This window comes from Oncorhynchus mykiss, chromosome 4, assembly GCF_013265735.2.
Source record: "Oncorhynchus mykiss isolate Arlee chromosome 4, USDA_OmykA_1.1, whole genome shotgun sequence".
In the NCBI taxonomy this organism is placed as follows: domain Eukaryota; kingdom Metazoa; phylum Chordata; class Actinopteri; order Salmoniformes; family Salmonidae; genus Oncorhynchus; species Oncorhynchus mykiss.
The window spans coordinates 46544514-46562902 of NC_048568.1; the positions used below are offsets into that span (position 1 = coordinate 46544514).

At 47.1% G+C, this 18389-nt stretch overlaps 1 protein-coding gene across 3 annotated transcripts in view; it reads left to right on the forward strand.

Annotated features, from left to right (window-relative positions):
* The first annotated feature begins 2233 nt into the window (after positions 1-2233).
* LOC110521126 (kinesin-like protein KIF3B) overlaps positions 2234-18389 on the forward strand; it is a 28333-nt gene continuing 12177 nt past the window's right edge. For all 3 annotated transcript variants that reach the window (XM_036976455.1, XM_036976456.1, XM_036976457.1), the window contains exons 1-3: positions 2234-3792; positions 12913-13014; positions 17000-17122. In XM_036976455.1, coding sequence (XP_036832350.1) covers positions 2356-3792; positions 12913-13014; positions 17000-17122 — 1662 coding nt within the window. In that variant the 5' untranslated portion in view covers positions 2234-2355. The remainder of the gene's footprint in view (positions 3793-12912; positions 13015-16999; positions 17123-18389) is intronic.

The window sequence follows — 18389 nt, forward strand, 5'->3', positions numbered from 1 at the left end:
GTCCTGACAGTAGTAGATAATAACTCATAGTCCTGACAGTAGTAGATAATAACTCATAGTCCTGACAGTAGTAGATAATAACTCATAGTCCTGACAGTAGTAGATAATAACTCATAGTCCTGACAGTAGTAGATAATAACTTATAGTCCTGACAGTAGTAGATAATAACTCATAGTCCTGACAGTAGTAGATAATAACTCATAGTCCTGACAGTAGTAGATAATAACTCATAGTCCTGACAGTAGTAGATAATAACTCATAGTCCTGACAGTAGTAGAAAATAACTCATAGTCCTGACAGTAGTAGATAATAACCCATAGTCCTGACAGTAGTAGATAATAACTCATAGTCCTGACAGTAGTAGATAATAACTTATAGTCCTGACAGTAGTAGATAATAACTCATAGTCCTGACAGTAGTAGATAATAACTCATAGTCCTGACAGTAGTAGATAATAACTCATAGTCCTGACAGTAGTAGATAATAACTCATAGTCCTGACAGTAGTAGATAATAACTCATAGTCCTGACAGTAGTAGATAATAACTCATAGTCCTGACAGTAGTAGATAATAACTCATAGTCCTGACAGTAGTAGATAATAACTCATAGTCCTGACAGTAGTAGATAATAACTCATAGTCCTGACAGTAGTAGATAATAACTCATAGTCCTGACAGTAGTAGATAATAACTCATAGTCCTGACAGTAGTAGATAATAACTCATAGTCCTGACAGTAGTAGATAATAACTCATAGTCCTGACAGTAGTAGATAATAACTCATAGTCCTGACAGTAGTAGATAATAACTCATAGTCCTGACAGTAGTAGATAATAACTCATAGTCCTGACAGTAGTAGATAATAACTCATAGTCCTGACAGTAGTAGATAATAACTCATAGTCCTGACAGTAGTAGATAATAACTCATAGTCCTGACAGTAGTAGATAATAACTCATAGTCCTGACAGTAGTAGATAATAACTCATAGTCCTGACAGTAGTAGATAATAACTCATAGTCCTGACAGTAGTAGATAATAACTCATAGTCCTGACAGTAGTAGATAATAACTCATAGTCCTGACAGTAGTAGATAATAACTTATAGTCCTGACAGTAGTAGATAATAACTCATAGTCCTGACAGTAGTAGATAATAACTCATAGTCCTGACAGTAATAGATAATAACTCATAGTCCTGACAGTAGTAGATAATAACTCATAGTCCTGACAGTAGTAGATAATAACTCATAGTCCTGACAGTAGTAGATAATAACTCATAGTCCTGACAGTAGTAGATAATAACTCATAGTCCTGACAGTAGTAGATAATAACTCATAGTCCTGACAGTAGTAGATAATAACTCATAGTCCTGACAGTAGTAGATAATAACTCATAGTCCTGACAGTAGTAGATAATAACTCATAGTCCTGACAGTAGTAGATAATAACTCATAGTCCTGACAGTAGTAGATAATAACTCATAGTCCTGACAGTAGTAGATAATAACTCATAGTCCTGACAGTAGTAGATAATAACTCATAGTCCTGACAGTAGTAGATAATAACTCATAGTCCTGACAGTAATAGATAATAACTCATAGTCCTGACAGTAGTAGATAATAACTCATAGTCCTGACAGTAGTAGATAATAACTCATAGTCCTGACAGTAGTAGATAATAACTCATAGTCCTGACAGTAGTAGATAATAACTCATAGTCCTGACAGTAGTAGATAATAACTCATAGTCCTGACAGTAGTAGATAATAACTCATAGTCCTGACAGTAGTAGATAATAACTCATAGTCCTGACAGTAGTAGATAATAACTCATAGTCCTGACAGTAGTAGATAATAACTCATAGTCCTGACAGTAGTAGATAATAACTCATAGTCCTGACAGTAGTAGATAATAACTCATAGTCCTGACAGTAATAGATAATAACTCATAGTCCTGACAGTAGTAGATAATAACTCATAGTCCTGACAGTAGTAGATAATAACTCATAGTCCTGACAGTAGTAGATAATAACTCATAGTCCTGACAGTAGTAGATAATAACTCATAGTCCTGACAGTAATAGATAATAACTCATAGTCCTGACAGTAGTAGATAATAACTCATAGTCCTGACAGTAGTAGATAATAACTCATAGTCCTGACAGTAGTAGATAATAACTCATAGTCCTGACAGTAGTAGATAATAACTTATAGTCCTGACAGTAGTAGATAATAACTCATAGTCCTGACAGTAGTAGATAATAACTCATAGTCCTGACAGTAATAGATAATAACTCATAGTCCTGACAGTAATAGATAATAACTCATAGTCCTGACAGTAGTAGATAATAACTCATAGTCCTGATGTCTAAGGTGAAGAGTAGTGAGACGGTGAAGGTAGTAATCCGCTGTCGCCCGTTAAACCGGAAAGAGGAGGCGGCAGCGGCTGGTGTTACCCGGACACCGGGAGGAGTGGGCGGGATCGTAGAAATGGACATGCGTCTGGGTCAGGTGGTCTTATGGAACCCTCACGGTCCGCCCGGCGAGCCGCGTAAGACGTTTACGTTCGACTCTGTGTACGACCCCTCGTCTAAACAGCGTGATCTTTATGATGAGACGGTGCGGCCGCTGATCGATTCCGTCCTAGACGGGTTTAACGGAACCATCTTCGCCTACGGCCAAACGGGTACCGGGAAGACCTACACCATGCAGGGGGTGTGGCTAGAGCCAGAGAGGCGGGGCGTCATCCCCAACGCCTTCGAACACGTCTTCACCCAGATCTCCCGCTCCTCCGCCGACCGCCAGTACCTGGTCAGAGCCTCTTACCTGGAGATCTACCGAGAGGAGATCAGGGATCTATTGGATCCCAACATGCACGCACCTCATGTCCCCAACGTGCACACTCACACCTACCGCACCCTGGAGCTGAGAGAGAGCCCGGAGAGTGGGGTGTATGTGCGTGACCTGACGTCGTGCGTGTGTAAGAGCGTGAAGGAGATACAGGAGCTGATGAACTTAGGGAACCAGGTGCGCTCGGTGGGAGCGACAGACATGAACGAACACTCTTCCCGTTCCCACACCCTGTTCCTCATCACGGTGGAGTGTTCCCTGCCGGGGCCAGATGGACGGCAGCACATCAGGGTTGGCCGGCTCAACCTGGTTGACCTAGCGGGCAGCGAGCGGCAGGCCAAGACGGGCGTCCACGGAGAACGCCTGAAAGAAGCTGCCAAGATCAACCTGTCTCTGTCGGCGCTAGGCAACGTGATCTCAGCCCTGGCAGACGGGCGTAGCGGCCACATTCCGTACCGAGACTCCAAATTGACACGGTTATTACAGGACTCCCTGGGGGGCAACGCCAAGACGGTGATGGTGGCTACACTAGGCCCCGCCCCCCAACACTACGAGGAGACCCTCACGACGCTCCGCTACGCTAACAGAGCTAAAAACATCCAGAACCAGCCAAGAGTTAACGAAGACCCTAAAGACGCCCTGCTCAGAGAGTTCCAGAAGGAGATCGCATGGCTCCGCGCACAGCTCAGCCACAGGGAAGGGAGGGGCAAACACAGGAAGGAGGAAGGGGAGGAGGGCTGGGACGGAGAAGGGGATGAGGAGGGAGAAGAGGAGGTGGAGAAGGAGAGGACACTGCAGGAGGGGAGGCTGGAAGAGGAGAAGGAGGCCATCAGAGAAGATGGATCACTATTGGCTGAGGAGAAGCAGAGGCTTTTGGGAGAGAAGGAGAGGATGATGGGAGATCTGAAGAAGGAGTGGGACGCCACCGAGCAGCTCACTGCCAAGTACAAGGTACTGTACACACACACGCACGCACGCACGCACACACGCACACACACACACACGGTGTTGTGTCAGCGTAATCCCAGTGTGTCAGATTTAAGGCTGGTGGTTAATCTGATGATCTGGAGATTAGGTCACTTCAACACTCCCCACTACACCCCAATTACTACACTGTTTGTTCTGAACCTAATTACTACACAGTCTTTGTTCTGAACCTAACCCTAATTACTACAGTCTTTGTTCTGAACCTAACCCTAATTAGATCCAAGATGGCGTGTCCCGTGTCAGTAATTGTTTTCCTCGTTTTTTCCCCATATATATGTCATATATATTTTAATCCCAATTTCCATCTATGGACTGAATATACTCTCCTGCATCCCGCCTCACCCAATGTGGTACGGATCTGCTATTTTTATACTTCAGAACCGGAACCCCCATCAGAAGCAACCCAGTTAATGTGAGTCTGGAAGGAGAGTTTACAGTCTATCCAGACACCTAGGTATTTGTAGTTGTCCACATATTCTAAGTCAGAACCGTCCAGAGTAGTGATGCTAAACGGGCGGGCGGGTGCGAGCAGCGATCGGTTAAAGAGCATGCATTTAGTTTTACGAGCCTTTGAAAGCATTTGGAGGCCACGGAAGGAGTGTTGTATGGCATTGAAGCTCGTTTGGAGTTTTGTTAACACAGTGTCCAAAGAAGGGCCGGAAGTATACAGAATGGTGTCGTCTGCGTAGAGGTGGATCAGAGAATCACTAGCAGCAAGAGTGACATCATTGATATATACAGAGAAAAGAGTCAGCCCGAGAATTGAACCTTGTGGCACCCCCATAGAGACTGCTAGAGGTCTGGACAACAGGCCCTCCGATTTGACACACTGAACTCTATCTGAGAAGTAGTTGGTGAACAAGGCGAGGCAGTCATTTGAGAAACCAAGGCTATTGAGTCTGCCGATAAGGATGTGGTGATTGACAGAGTCGAAAGCCTTGGCCAGGTCGATGAAGACGGCTGCACAGTAATGTCTCTTATCGATGGCGGTTATGATATCGTTTAGGACCTTGAGCGTGGCTGAGGTGCACCTATGACCAGCTCTGAAACCAGATTGCAGAGTGGATAAGGTAAAGTGTGATTCGAAATGGTCGGGAATCTGAAAGGCAGGGCAGGATAAATATAGGTCTGTAACAGTTTGGGGCTAGAGTGTCACCCCTTTTGAAGAGGGGGATGATTGCGCCAGCTTTCCAATCTTTGACGATCTCAGACGATACGAAAGAGAGGTTGAACAAGCTAGTAATAGGGGTTACACCAATTTCGGCAGATCATTTTAGAAAGAGAGGGTCCAGATTGTCTAGCCCGGCTGATTTGTAGGTGTCCAGATTTTGCAACTCTTTCAGAACATCAGCTGTCTGGATATGGGTGAAGGAGAAGAGGGGGGGAATGGGCAAGTTTCTGTTGGGGGTACAGAGCTGTTGGATGGGGTAGGGGTAGCCAGGTGGAAAGCATGGCCAGCTGTAGAAAGATGCTTTTTGAAATTATCGATTATCGTAGATTTATGTATCCGAGTGCAGTGGGCAGCTGGGAGGTGCTCTTATTCTCCATGGACTTGACAGTGTCCCAAAACGTTTAGGAATTAGTGCTACAGGATGCAAATTTATGTTTGAAAAAGCTAGCCTTAGCTTTCCTAACTGACTGTGTATATTGGTTCCTGACTATATTGGTTCCTGAAAAGTTGCATATCGCGGGGACTATTCGATGCTAATGCAGAACTCCACAGGATGTTTTTGTGCTGGTCAAGTTAGGCCTGGAGTGAACCAAGGACTATATCAATTCCTAGTTCTACATTTTTTGAATGGGGCATGCTTATTTAAGATGGTTAGGAAGGCACTTTTAAAGAAAGACCAGGCATCATCTACCGACGGGATGAGGTCAATATCCTTCCAGGATACCCCGGACAGGTCGATTAGAAAGGCCTGCTCCCTGGAGTGTTTAAGGGAGCATTTGACAGTGATGAGGTTTGGTCCTTTGATCGCTGAGATCCTGGTTGAAGACAGCAGAGGTGTATTTAGAGGGCAAGTTGGCTAGGATGACATCTATGAGGGTGCCCATGTTTATGGATTTAGGGTTGTACCTGGTAGATTCCTTGATAATTTTTGTGAGATTGAGGGCATCAAGCTTAGATTGTAGGATGGCCGGGGTGTTATTAAGCATATCCCAGTTTAGGTCACCTAACAGTTCGAACTCTGAAGATAGATGGGGAGCAATCAATTCACATATGGTGTCCAGGGCACAGCTGGGGGCGAAGGGGTGTCATTAACAAGCGGCAATGGTGAGAGACTTATTTCTGGAAAGGTGTAATGGTCCAGAGCTTGCAGTAGGAATCCGGAGATGTGGTAGAGAAAAGCAGTCTGATATGCTCTGGGTTGATATCGTGCTGTGCAGACTGGCAGGTATTGACCAAGCTGAGACTGGCTGGTGTCCGAGTTAAAGGTGATGACCGCGAGCAGTGGCTAACTGGCTACTAGCTAGTTAACCTGTCTGGATAGGTATAACCCTTAACTCTTAACCTGTCTGGGTAGGTGTAACCCTTAACCTGTCTGGATAGGTATAACCTTTAACCCTTAACCTGTCTGGGTAGGTATAACCCTTAACCTGTCTGGATAGGTATAACCCTTAACCCTTAACCTGTCTGGATGGGTATAACCCTTAACCTGTCTGGATAGGTATAACCCTTAACCTGTCTGGATAGGTATAATGTTACGGTGCGTGAATGAGGACCCAAAAGCGAATTAACGTAAACAGAACTTCTTTAATAACAAAACATAGGTAGGCTCAGATGGACCGGCAGATTCCGACAGGACAGGACAAGGTTGCAGCAAACATGACGATAGTCTGGTTCAGGCATGAAAAACACAAACAAGAATCCGACAAAGACAGGAACAAAAACAGAGAGAGATATAGAGGACTAATCAGAGGGAAAAAGGGAACAGGTGGGAAAAGGGGTGACGAGGTAGTTAGGAGGAGACAAGGAACAGCTGGGGGAAAGAGGGGGAGAAAAGGTAACCTAATAACGACCAGCAGAGGGAGACAGGGTGAAGGGAAAGGACAGAAACAAGACACAACATGACAATACATGACAGTACCCCCCCACTCACCGAGCGCCTCCTGGCGCACTCGAGGAGGAAACCTGGCGGCAACGGAGGAAATCATCGATCAGCGCACGGTCCAGCACGTCCCGAGAGGGAACCCAACTCCTCTCCTCAGGACCGTACCCCTCCCAATCTACTAGGTACTGATGACCACGGCCCCGAGGACGCATGTCCAAAATCCTACGGACCCTGTAGATGGGTGCGCCCTCGACAAGGATGGGGGGGGGGGGGAAGACGAGCGGGGGCGCGAAGAACGGGCTTGACACAGGAGACATGGAAGACCGGGTGGACGCGACGAAGATATCGCGGAAGAAGAAGTCGCACTGCGACAGGATTAATGATCCGAGAAATACGGAACGGACCAATGAACCGCGGGGTCAACTTGCGAGAAGCAGTCTTAAGGGGAAGGTTCTGAGTGGAGAGCCAAACTCTCTGACCGCGACAATATCTAGGACTCTTAGTTCTACGCTTATTAGCAGCTCTCACAGTCTGCGCCCTATAACGGCAAAGTGCAGACCTGACCCTCTTCCAGGTGCGCTCGCAACGTTGGACAAAAGCCTGAGCGGAGGGGACGCTGGACTCGGCGAACTGAGATGAGAACAGCGGAGGCTGGTACCCGAGGCTACTCTGAAAAGGAGATAGCCCGGTCGCAGACGAAGGAAGCGAGTTGTGGGCATATTCTGCCCAGGGGAGCTGTTCTGACCAAGACGCAGGGTTGCGAAAAGAAAGACTGCGTAAGATGCGACCAATAGTCTGATTGGCCCGTTCTGCTTGACCGTTAGACTGGGGGTGAAAGCAGGAAGAGAGACTGACGGAAGCCCCAATCAAACGGCAAAACTCCCTCCAAAATTGAGACGTGAATTGCGGACCTCTGTCCGAAACGACGTCTGACGGAAGGCCATGAATTCTGAAAACATTCTCGATGATGATTTGTGCCGTCTCTTTAGCAGAAGGAAGCTTAGCAAGGGGAATAAAATGAGCCGCCTTAGAGAACCTGTCGACAACCGTAAGAATAACAGTCTTCCCCGCTGACGAAGGCAGTCCGGTGACAAAATCTAAGGCGATGTGAGACCACGGTCGAGAGGGAATGGGAAGCGGCCTGAGACGGCCGGCAGGAGGGGAGTTACCGGACTTAGTCTGCGCGCAGACCGAACAAGCAGCCACGAAGCGACGCGTGTCATGCTCCCGGGTGGGCCACCAAAAACGCTGGCGAATGGAAGCAAGCGTACCCCGAACGCCAGGATGGCCGGCTAACTTGGCAGAGTGAGCCCACTGAAGAACGGCCAGACGAGTAGGAACGGGAACGAAAAGAAGGTTCCTAGGACAAGCGCGCGGCGACGGAGTTTGAGTGAGTGCTTGCTTTACCTGCCTCTCAATTCCCCAGACAGTCAACCCGACAACACGCCCCTCAGGGAGAATCCCCTCGGGGTCAGTGGAGGCTACTGAAGAACTGAAGAGACGAGATAAAGCATCAGGCTTGGTGTTCTTAGAGCCCGGACGATAAGAAATCACGAACTCGAAACGAGCGAAAAACAGCGCCCAGCGCGCCTGACGCGCATTAAGTTGTTTGGCAGAACGGATGTACTCAAGGTTCCTATGGTCAGTCCAAACGACAAAAGGAACGGTCGCCCCCTCCAACCACTGTCGCCATTCGCCTAGGGCTAAGCGGATGGCGAGCAGTTCGCGGTTTCCCACATCATAGTTACGTTCCGACGGCGACAGGCGATGAGAAAAATACGCGCAAGGGTGGACCTTGTCGTCAGAGAGGGAGCGCTGAGAAAGAATGGCTCCCACGCCCACCTCTGACGCGTCAACCTCGACAACGAACTGTCTAGTGACGTCAGGTGTAACAAGGATAGGTGCGGATGTAAAACGATTCTTGAGGAGATCAAAAGCTCCCTGGGCGGAAACGGACCACTTAAAGCACGTCTTGACAGAAGTAAGGGCTGTGAGAGGAGCTGCCACCTGACCGAAATTACGGATGAAACGACGATAGAAGTTCGCGAAGCCGAGAAAGCGCTGCAGCTCGACGCGTGACTTAGGGACGGGCCAATCAATGACAGCTTGGACCTTAGCGGGATCCATCTTAATGCCTTCAGCGGAAATAACAGAACCGAGAAATGTGACGGAGGAGGCATGAAAAGAGCACTTCTCAGCCTTCACAAAAAGACAATTCTCTAAAAGGCGCTGGAGGACACGTCGAACGTGCTGAACATGAATCTGGAGTGATGGTGAAAAAATCAGGATATCGTCAAGGTAAACGAAAACAAAGATGTTCAGCATGTCTCTCAGGACATCATTGACTAATGCCTGAAAGACAGCTGGAGCGTTAGCGAGGCCGAAAGGAAGAACCCGGTATTCAAAGTGCCCTAACGGAGTGTTAAACGCCGTCTTCCACTCGTCCCCCTCCTTGATGCGCACGAGATGGTAAGCGTTACGAAGGTCCAACTTAGTGAAAAACCTGGCTCCCTGCAGGATCTCGAAGGCTGAAGACATAAGAGGAAGCGGATAACGATTCTTCACTGTTATGTCATTCAGCCCTCGATAATCTATGCAGGGGCGCAGGGACCCGTCCTTCTTCTTAACAAAAAAAAACCCCGCTCCGGCGGGAGAGGAGGAGGGGACTATGGTACCGGCGGCAAGAGCTACAGACAAATAATCTTCGAGAGCCTTACGTTCGGGAGCCGACAGAGAGTATAGTCTACCCCGGGGGGGGAGTGGTTCCCGGAAGGAGATCAATACTACAATCATACGACCGGTGTGGGGGAAGAGAGGTGGCCCTGGACCGAATGAACACCGTGCGCAGATCGTGATATTCCTCCGGCACCCCTGTCAAATCACCAGGCTCCTCCTGTGAAGAAGAGACAGAGGAAACAGGAGGGATAGCAGACATTAAACATTTCACATGACAAGAGACGTTCCAGGAGAGGATAGAATTACTAGACCAATTAATGGAAGGATTATGACAAACTAGCCAGGGATGGCCCAAAACAACAGGTGTAAAAGGTGAACGAAAAATTAAAAAAGAAATGGTTTCGCTATGATTACCAGAAACAGTGAGGGTTAAAGGTAGCGTCTCACGCTGAATCCTGGGGAAAGGACTACCATCCAGGGCGAACAAGGCCGTGGACTCCCTTAACTGTCTGAGAGGAATGTCATGTTCCCGAGCCCAGGTCTCGTCCATAAAACAGCCCTCCGCCCCAGAGTCTATTAAGGCACTGCAGGAAGCTGACGAACCGGTCCAGCGTAGATGGACCGACAAGGTAGTGCAGGATCTTGAAGGAGAGACAGGAGTAGTAGCGCTCACCAGTAGCCCTCCGCTTACTGATGAGCTCTGGCTTTTACTGGACATGAAGTGACAAAATGACCAGCAGAACCGCAATAGAGACAGAGGCGGTTGGTGATTCTCCGTTCCCTCTCCTCAGTCGAGATGCGGATACCTCCCAGCTGCATAGGCTCAGCACCCGAGCCGGCAGAGGAAGATGGTAGTGATGCGGAGAGGGGGGCAACGGAGAACGCGAGCTCCTTTCCACGAGCTCGGTGACGAAGATCAACCCGTCGCTCAATGCGAATAGCGAGTTCAATCAAGGAATCCACGCTGGAAGGAACCTCCCGGGAGAGAATCTCATCCTTTACCTCTGCGCGGAGACCCTCCAGAAAACGAGCGAGCAAAGCCGGCTCGTTCCAGCCACTGGAGGCAGCAAGAGTGCGAAACTCAATAGAGTAGTCTGTTATGGATCGATTACCTTGACATAGGGAAGACAGGGCCCTGGAAGCCTCCTCCCCAAAAACAGATCGATCAAAAACCCGTATCATCTCCTCCTTAAAGTCCTGATACTGGTTAGTACACTCAGCCCTTGCCTCCCAGATTGCCGTGCCCCACTCACGAGCCCGTCCAGTAAGGAGAGATATGATGTAGGCGACACGAGCAGTGCTCCTGGAGTAAGTGTTGGGCTGGAGAGAAAACACAATATCACACTGGGTGAGGAACGAGCGGCATTCAGTGGGCTCCCCAGAGTAACACGGCGGGTTATTGATTCTGGGCTCCGGAGATTCGAAAGCCCTGGAAGTGGCCGGTGGATCGAGGCGGAGATGGTGAACCTGTTCTGTGAGGTTGGAGACTTGGGTGGCCAGGGTCTCAACGGCATGTCGAGCAGCAGACAATTCCTGCTCGTGTCTGCCTAGCATCGCTCCCTGGATCTCGACGGCTGAGTGGAGAGGATCCGAAGTCGCTGGGTCCATTCTTGGTCGGATTCTTCTGTTACGGTGCGTGAATGAGGACCCAAAAGCGAATTAACGTAAACAGAACTTCTTTAATAACAAAACATAGGTAGGCTCAGATGGACCGGCAGATTCCGACAGGACAGGACAAGGTTGCAGCAAACATGACGATAGTCTGGTTCAGGCATGAAAAACACAAACAAGAATCCGACAAAGACAGGAACAAAAACAGAGAGAGATATAGAGGACTAATCAGAGGGAAAAAGGGAACAGGTGGGAAAAGGGGTGACGAGGTAGTTAGGAGGAGACAAGGAACAGCTGGGGGAAAGAGGGGGAGAAAAGGTAACCTAATAACGACCAGCAGAGGGAGACAGGGTGAAGGGAAAGGACAGAAACAAGACACAACATGACAATACATGACATATAACCCTTAACCCTTAACCTGTCTGGATAGGTATAACCCTTAACCCTTAACCTGTCTGGATAGGTATAACCCTTAACCCTTAACCTGCCTGGATAGGTATAACCCTTAACCTGTCTGGATAGGTATAACCCTTAACCTGTCTGGATAGGTATAACCCTTAACCTGTCTGGATAGGTATAACCCTTAACCTGTCTGGATAGGTATAACCCTTAACCTGTCTGGATAGGTATAACCCTTAACCTGTCTGGATAGGTATAACCCTTAACCTGTCTGGATAGGTATAACCCTTAACCTGTCTGGATAGGTATAACCCTTAACCTGTCTGGATAGATATAACCCTCAACCTGTCTGGATAGGTATAACCCTTAAGCTGTATGGATAGGTATAACCCTTAACCTGCCTGGATAGGTATAACCCTTAAGCTGTATGGCTAGGTATAACCCTTAACCTGTCTGGATAGGTATAACCCTTAACCCTTAACCTGTCTGGATAGGTATAACCCTTAACCCTTAACCTGTCTGGATAGGTATAACCCTTAACCTGTCTGGATAGGTATAACCCTTAACCTGTCTGGATAGGTATAACCCTTAACCTGCCTGGATAGGTATAACCCTTAACCTGTCTGGATAGGTATAACCCTTAACCTGTCTGGGTAGGTATAACCCTTAACCCTTAACCTGTCTGGATAGGTATAACCCTTAACCCCCTCCCTCTCTCTTCTCCTCCCTCTCTCTTTCCCTCCTTCTCTCATCCCCTCCCTCTCTCTTTCCCTCCCTCCCTCTCTTTTACCTCCCTCTCTCTTTTCCTCCCCTCTTTACCCTCTAGCTCTCTTTCCCTCCCTCTCTCTTTTCCCTCCATTTCTCTCTTTTACATCCCTCTCTTTCCATCCATCTCTTGCTTTCCCTCCCTCTCTCTCACGTTCCCTCCCTCTCTCACTTTCCCTCCCTCTCTCTCACATTCCCTCCCTCTCTCTCACATTCCCTCCCTCTCTCTCACGTTCCCACCCTCTCTCTCACGTTCCCACCCTCTCTCTCACGTTCCCTCCCTCTCTCTCACGTTCCCACCCTCTCTCTCACGTTCCCACCCTCTCTCTCACGTTCCCTCCCTCTCTCTCACGTTCCCTCCCTCTCTCTTTTCCCTCCCTCTCTCTTTTTTCCTCTCACTCTCAGGAATGAACTAAGGAAACTGGAACACACACACACACACACACACATATAAATTGCAACACAAAACAAAGAGCGTTTCATAACAACTGCTCTGTACAGTATCTGTGTGTGTGTGTGTGTGTGTGTGTGTGTGTGTCGGAAGCTGATGGTGTGTGTGTGTGTGTGTTGTGGTTGCTAGGCGATGGAGAGCAAGCTGCTGGTTGGAGGGAAGAACATCATGGATCACACCAACGAACAGCAGAAGACCCTGGAGATACGCAGACAAGAGATCGCTGAGCAGGTACAGACACACACACATTAATATATACACACACACACACACACACACACACACACACACACACACACATTAATATACACACATACACACACATTAATATACACACATTAATATACACACACACACACAAACACAAATAATTGCCTTAAAGGACAATTTGTGTAGTTGTTTTTTTTATTCTTCTGGTTTGTCACCCTTATCTTCTTTGTCTATTTGTATAGACCAATTAGTATTAATTAGCTACGCTTCCTGGGGTTTATTATGGATCCCCATTAGTTCCTGCCAAGGCAGCAGCTTCTCTTCCTTGGGTTTATTATGGATCCCCATAAGTTCCTGCCAAGGCAGCAGCTTATCTTCCTGGGTTTTTTTATGGATCCCCATTAGTTCCTGCCAAGGCAGCAGCTTCTCTTCCTGGGGTTTATTATGGATCCCCATTAGTTCCTGCCAAGGCAGCAGCTACTCTTCCTGGGGTTTATTATGGATCCCCATTAGTTCCTGCCAAGGCAGCAGCTACTCTTCCTGGGGTTTATTATGGGTCCCCATTAGTTCCTGCCAAGGCAGCAGCTTCTCTTCCTGGGGTTTATTATGGATCCCCATTAGTTCCTGCCAAGGCAGCAGCTACTCTTCCTGGGGTTTATTATGGATCCCCATTAGTTCCTGCCAAGGCAGCAGCTACTCTTCCTGGGGTTTATTATGGGTCCCGATTAGTTCCTGCCAAGGCAGCAGCTTCTCTTCCTTGGGTTTATTATGGATCCCCATTAGTTCCTGCCAAGGCAGCAGCTACTCTTCCTGGGGTTTATTATGGATCCCCATTAGTTCCTGCCAAGGCAGCAGCTACTCTTCCTGGGGTTTATTATGGATCCCCATTAGTTTCTGCCCAGGCAGCAGCTACTCTTCCTGTGGTTTATTATGGATCCCTATTAGTTCCTGGCAAGGCAGCAGCTACTCTTCCAGGGGTTCATTATGGATCCCCATTAGTTCCTGCCAAGGCAGCAGCTACTCTTCCTGAGGTTTATTATGGATCCCCATTAGTTCCTGTCAAGGCAGCAGCTACTCTCCCTGTGGTTTATTATGGATCCCTATTAGTTCCTGCCAAGGCAGCAGCTACTCTTCCAGGGGCTCATTATGGATCCCCATTAGTTCCTGCCAAGGCAGCAGCTACTCTTCCTGGGGTTTATTATGGATCCCCATTAGTTTCTGCCAAGGCAGCAGCTACTCTTCCTGGGGTTTATTATAGATCCCCATTAGTTCCTGCCAAGGCAGCAGCTACTCTTCCTGGGGTTTATTATGGATCCCCATTAGTTCCTGCCAAGGCAGCAGCTACTCTTCCTGGGGTTTATTATGGGTCCCGATTAGTTCCTGCCAAGGCAGCAGCTACACTTCCTGGGGTTCATTTTGGATCCCCTTTAGTTCCTGCCAAGGCAGCAGCTACTCTTCCTGGGGTTTATTATGGATCCCCATTAGTTCCTGCCAAGGCAGCAGCTACTCTTCCTGGGGTTTATTATGGATCCCCATTAGTTCCTGTCACGGCAGCAGCTACTCTTCCTGGGGTTTATTATGGAGCACCTAGAGTTCCTGCCAAGGCAGCAGCTACTCTTCCTGGGATTTATTATGGATCCCCATTAGTTCCTGTCAAGGCAGCAGCTACTCTTCCTGGGGTTTATTATGGATCCCCATTAGTTCCTGCAAAGGCAGCAGCTACTCTTCCAGGGGTTCATTATGGATCACCATTAGTTCTTACCAAGGCAGCAGCTACTCTTCCTGGGGTTTATTATGGATCCCCATTAGTTCCTGCTAAGGCAGCAGCTACTCTTCCTGTGGTTTATTAAGGATCCCCATTAGTTCCTGTCAAGGCAGCAGCTACTCTTCCTGGGGTTTATTATGGATCCCCATTAGTTCCTGCCAAGGCAGCAGCTACTCTTCCTGGGGTTTATTATGGATCCCCATTAGTTCCTGCCAAGGCAGCAGCTACTCTTCCTGGGGTTTATTATGGATCCCATTAGTTCCTGCTAAGGCAGCAGCTACTCTTCCAGGGGTTCATTATGGATCCCCATTAGTTTCTGCCAAGGCAGCAGCTACTCTTCCTGGGGTTTATTATGGATCCCCTAGAGGTCCTGCCAAGGCAGTAGCTACTCTTCCTGGGGTTTATTATTGATCCCCATTAGTTCCTGCCAAGGCAGCAGCTACTCTTCCTGTGGTTTATTATGGGTCCCCATTAGTTCCTGTCAAGGCAGCAGCTACTTTTCCTGGGGTTTATTATGGATCCCCATTAGTTCCTGCCAAGGCAGCAGCTATTCTTCCTGGGGTTCATTATGGATCCCCATTAGTTCCTGCCAAGGCAGCAGCTACTCTTCCTGGGGTTTATTATGGATCCCCATTAGTTCCTGCCAAGGCAGCAGCTACTCTTCCTGGGGTTTATTATGGATCCCCATTAGTTCCTGCCAGCAGCAGGTTTCATCCAGAGGCGGCACTCCTAGTGGCCGGGGACTTTAATGCAGGCAAACTTAAATCCGTTTGACCTCATTTCTACCAGCATGTCATGTGCAACCAGAGGAAATAAACTCTAGACCACCTTTACTCCACACAGAGAGTCATACAAAGCTCTCTTGCCCTCCATTTGGCAAATATAATTCAAAAACTAAAGCAGAAAGTACCAGTGACTCGCTAATATCAATAATAATCAATACAGAAGTGGTCAGATGAAGCGGATGCTAAGCTACAGGACTGTTTTGCTATCACAGACTGGAATATGTTCTGGGATTCATCCAATGGCATTGAGGGGGTACAGCACCTCAGTCATTAGCTTAATCACTTAGTGCATCGATGACGACGTCCCCACTGTGACCCCACGTACATTTCCCAACCAGAAGCCATGAATTACAGACAACATCCACACCGAGCTAAAGGCTAGAGCTGCAGCGGGACACTAATCCAGACGCTTATAAAAAATCCCGCTATGCCCTCAGATGAACCATCAAACATGCAATGTGTCAATACAGGACTAAGATTGAATCCTACTACACTAGCTCTGACGCTCGTCGGATGTGGCAGGGCTTGAAAACTATTACAGACTATGAAGGGAAACCCAGACGCGAACTGCACCGTGATACGAGCCTACCAGATGAGCTAAATGCCTTCGCTTCGAGGCAAGCAACTGTCATGCCCTGGTCGAAGTATTTTGTGTTTATTTTCATTTATTTGGTCAGGCCAGGGTGTGGCATGGGTTTTTGTATGTGGTGTGTTGGGTTTGTAGCTTAGTGGGGTGTTCTAGTGAAGTCTATGGCTGTCTGAAGTGGTTCTCAATCAGAGGCAGGTGTTTATCGTTGTCTCTGATTGGGAACCATATTTAGGCAGCCATATTCTTTGGGTGTTTCGTGGGTGATTGTCCTTAGTGTCCTCTGTGTTAGTTTGCACCAGTTTAGGCTGTTTCGGTTTTCACATTATGTTTATTGTTTTTGTAAAGTTCGTGTTTCTTTATTATTAAATAAACATGGATTGCAATAACCACGCTGCATTTTGGTCCGATCCTTGCTACACCTCCTCGTCCGTTACAGCAACACTGAAACATGCATGAGTGCACCAGCTGTTCCGGACGACTGTGTGATCACGCTCTCCATAGCCAATGTGAGCAAGACCTTTAAACAGGTCAACATTCACAAGGCCAGATAGATTACCAGGACGTGCACTCAGAGCATGCACAGACCAACTGGCAAATGTCTTCACTGACATTTTCAACCTCTCCCTGACAGAGTCTGTAATACCTACATGTGTCACCCAGGGTTTAGTGCTGGTACCACTGCTGTGTGGAGGCATCACGCAGGGTTCGGTACCACTGCAATTCTCTTTACAGACATGTTATTACATATTATGTTTATGGTCTACAGTTCTAGAGAGAATGACATCTAAATAAAGTTGTGTTTGTATTGTAGTGTTAATAAAGTTGTGTTTGTATTGTAGTGTTAATAAAGTTGTGTTTGTATTGTAGAGTCGTAGAGAGAGGGAGATTGAGCAGCAGGTGATGGTTCAGGATGAAGAGACTCTAGAACTCAAAGAAACATTCTCCTCCCTGCAACAGGAAGTGGAGGCCAAGACCAAGAAACTAAAAAAGGTAAAACACACACACGAAGGTGAGACACACTTAAAGGTATTGTTTCTCATTAACTGTATAGTTGTTGAAGTGTCTCAATAAAAGCAAAAGAAAGTGATATACACACATGTCACACGCACCCATGTGCACGTCACTAATCACATCAAATGTTATTGGTCACTTACGTGATTAGCAGGTGTTTTTGAGGGTGTAGCGAAGTACTTATAGCTCCGACAGCACAGTAATATCTAACAAATTACAAAACATATACCCAATACACCCAAATCTAAGTAGGAATGAATTAAGACTACATACAGTTGAAGTTGGAAGTTGGAAGTTTACATACACTCATGTTGTTTTTCAACCACTCCATACATTTCTTGTTAACAATATACTATAGTTTTGGCAAGTCGGGTTAGGACATCTACTTTGTACATGACACAAGTAATTTTTCCAAACATTTGTTTACAGACAGATTATTTCACTTATAATTCACTGTATCACAATTCCAGTGGGTCAGAAGTTTACATACACTAAGTTATCTGTGCCTTTAAACAGCTTGGAAAATTCTAGAAAATTATGTCATTGCTTTAGAAGCTTCGAATAGGCTAATTGACATCATTTGAGTCAATTGGAAGTGTACCTGTGGATGTTTTTAAAGGCCTACCTTCAAACTTAGTGCCTCTTTGCTTGACATCATGGGAAAATCAACAGAAATCAGCCAAGATCTCAGAAAAATAATTGTATAAACACCATGGGACCACGCACCGTCATACCGTTCAGGATGGAGACGCGTTCTGTCTCCTAGAGATGAACGTACTTTGGTGCGAAAAGTGCAAATCAATCCCAGAACAACAGCAAAGGACCTTGTGAAGATGCTGGAGGAAACCGGTACAAAAGTATCTATATCCTCAGTAAAACGAGTCCTGTATCGACATAATCTGAAAGGCCGCTCAGCAAGGAAGAAGCCACTGCTCCAAAACCGCCATAAAAAAGCCAGACTACGGTTTGCAACTGCACATGGGACAAAGATTGTACTTTTTGAAGAAATGTCCTCTGGTCTGATTAAACAAAAATTGAACTGTTTGGCCATAATGATGATCGTTATGTTTGGAGGGAAAAGGGGGAGGCTTGCAAGCCGAAGAACACCATCCCAATAGTGAAGCTCGGGGGTAACAGCATCATGTTGTGGGGGTGCTTTGCTGCAGGAGGGACTGGTGCACTTCAAAAAATAGATGGCATCATGAGCAGGAAAATTATGTGGATATATTGAAGCAACATCTCAAGA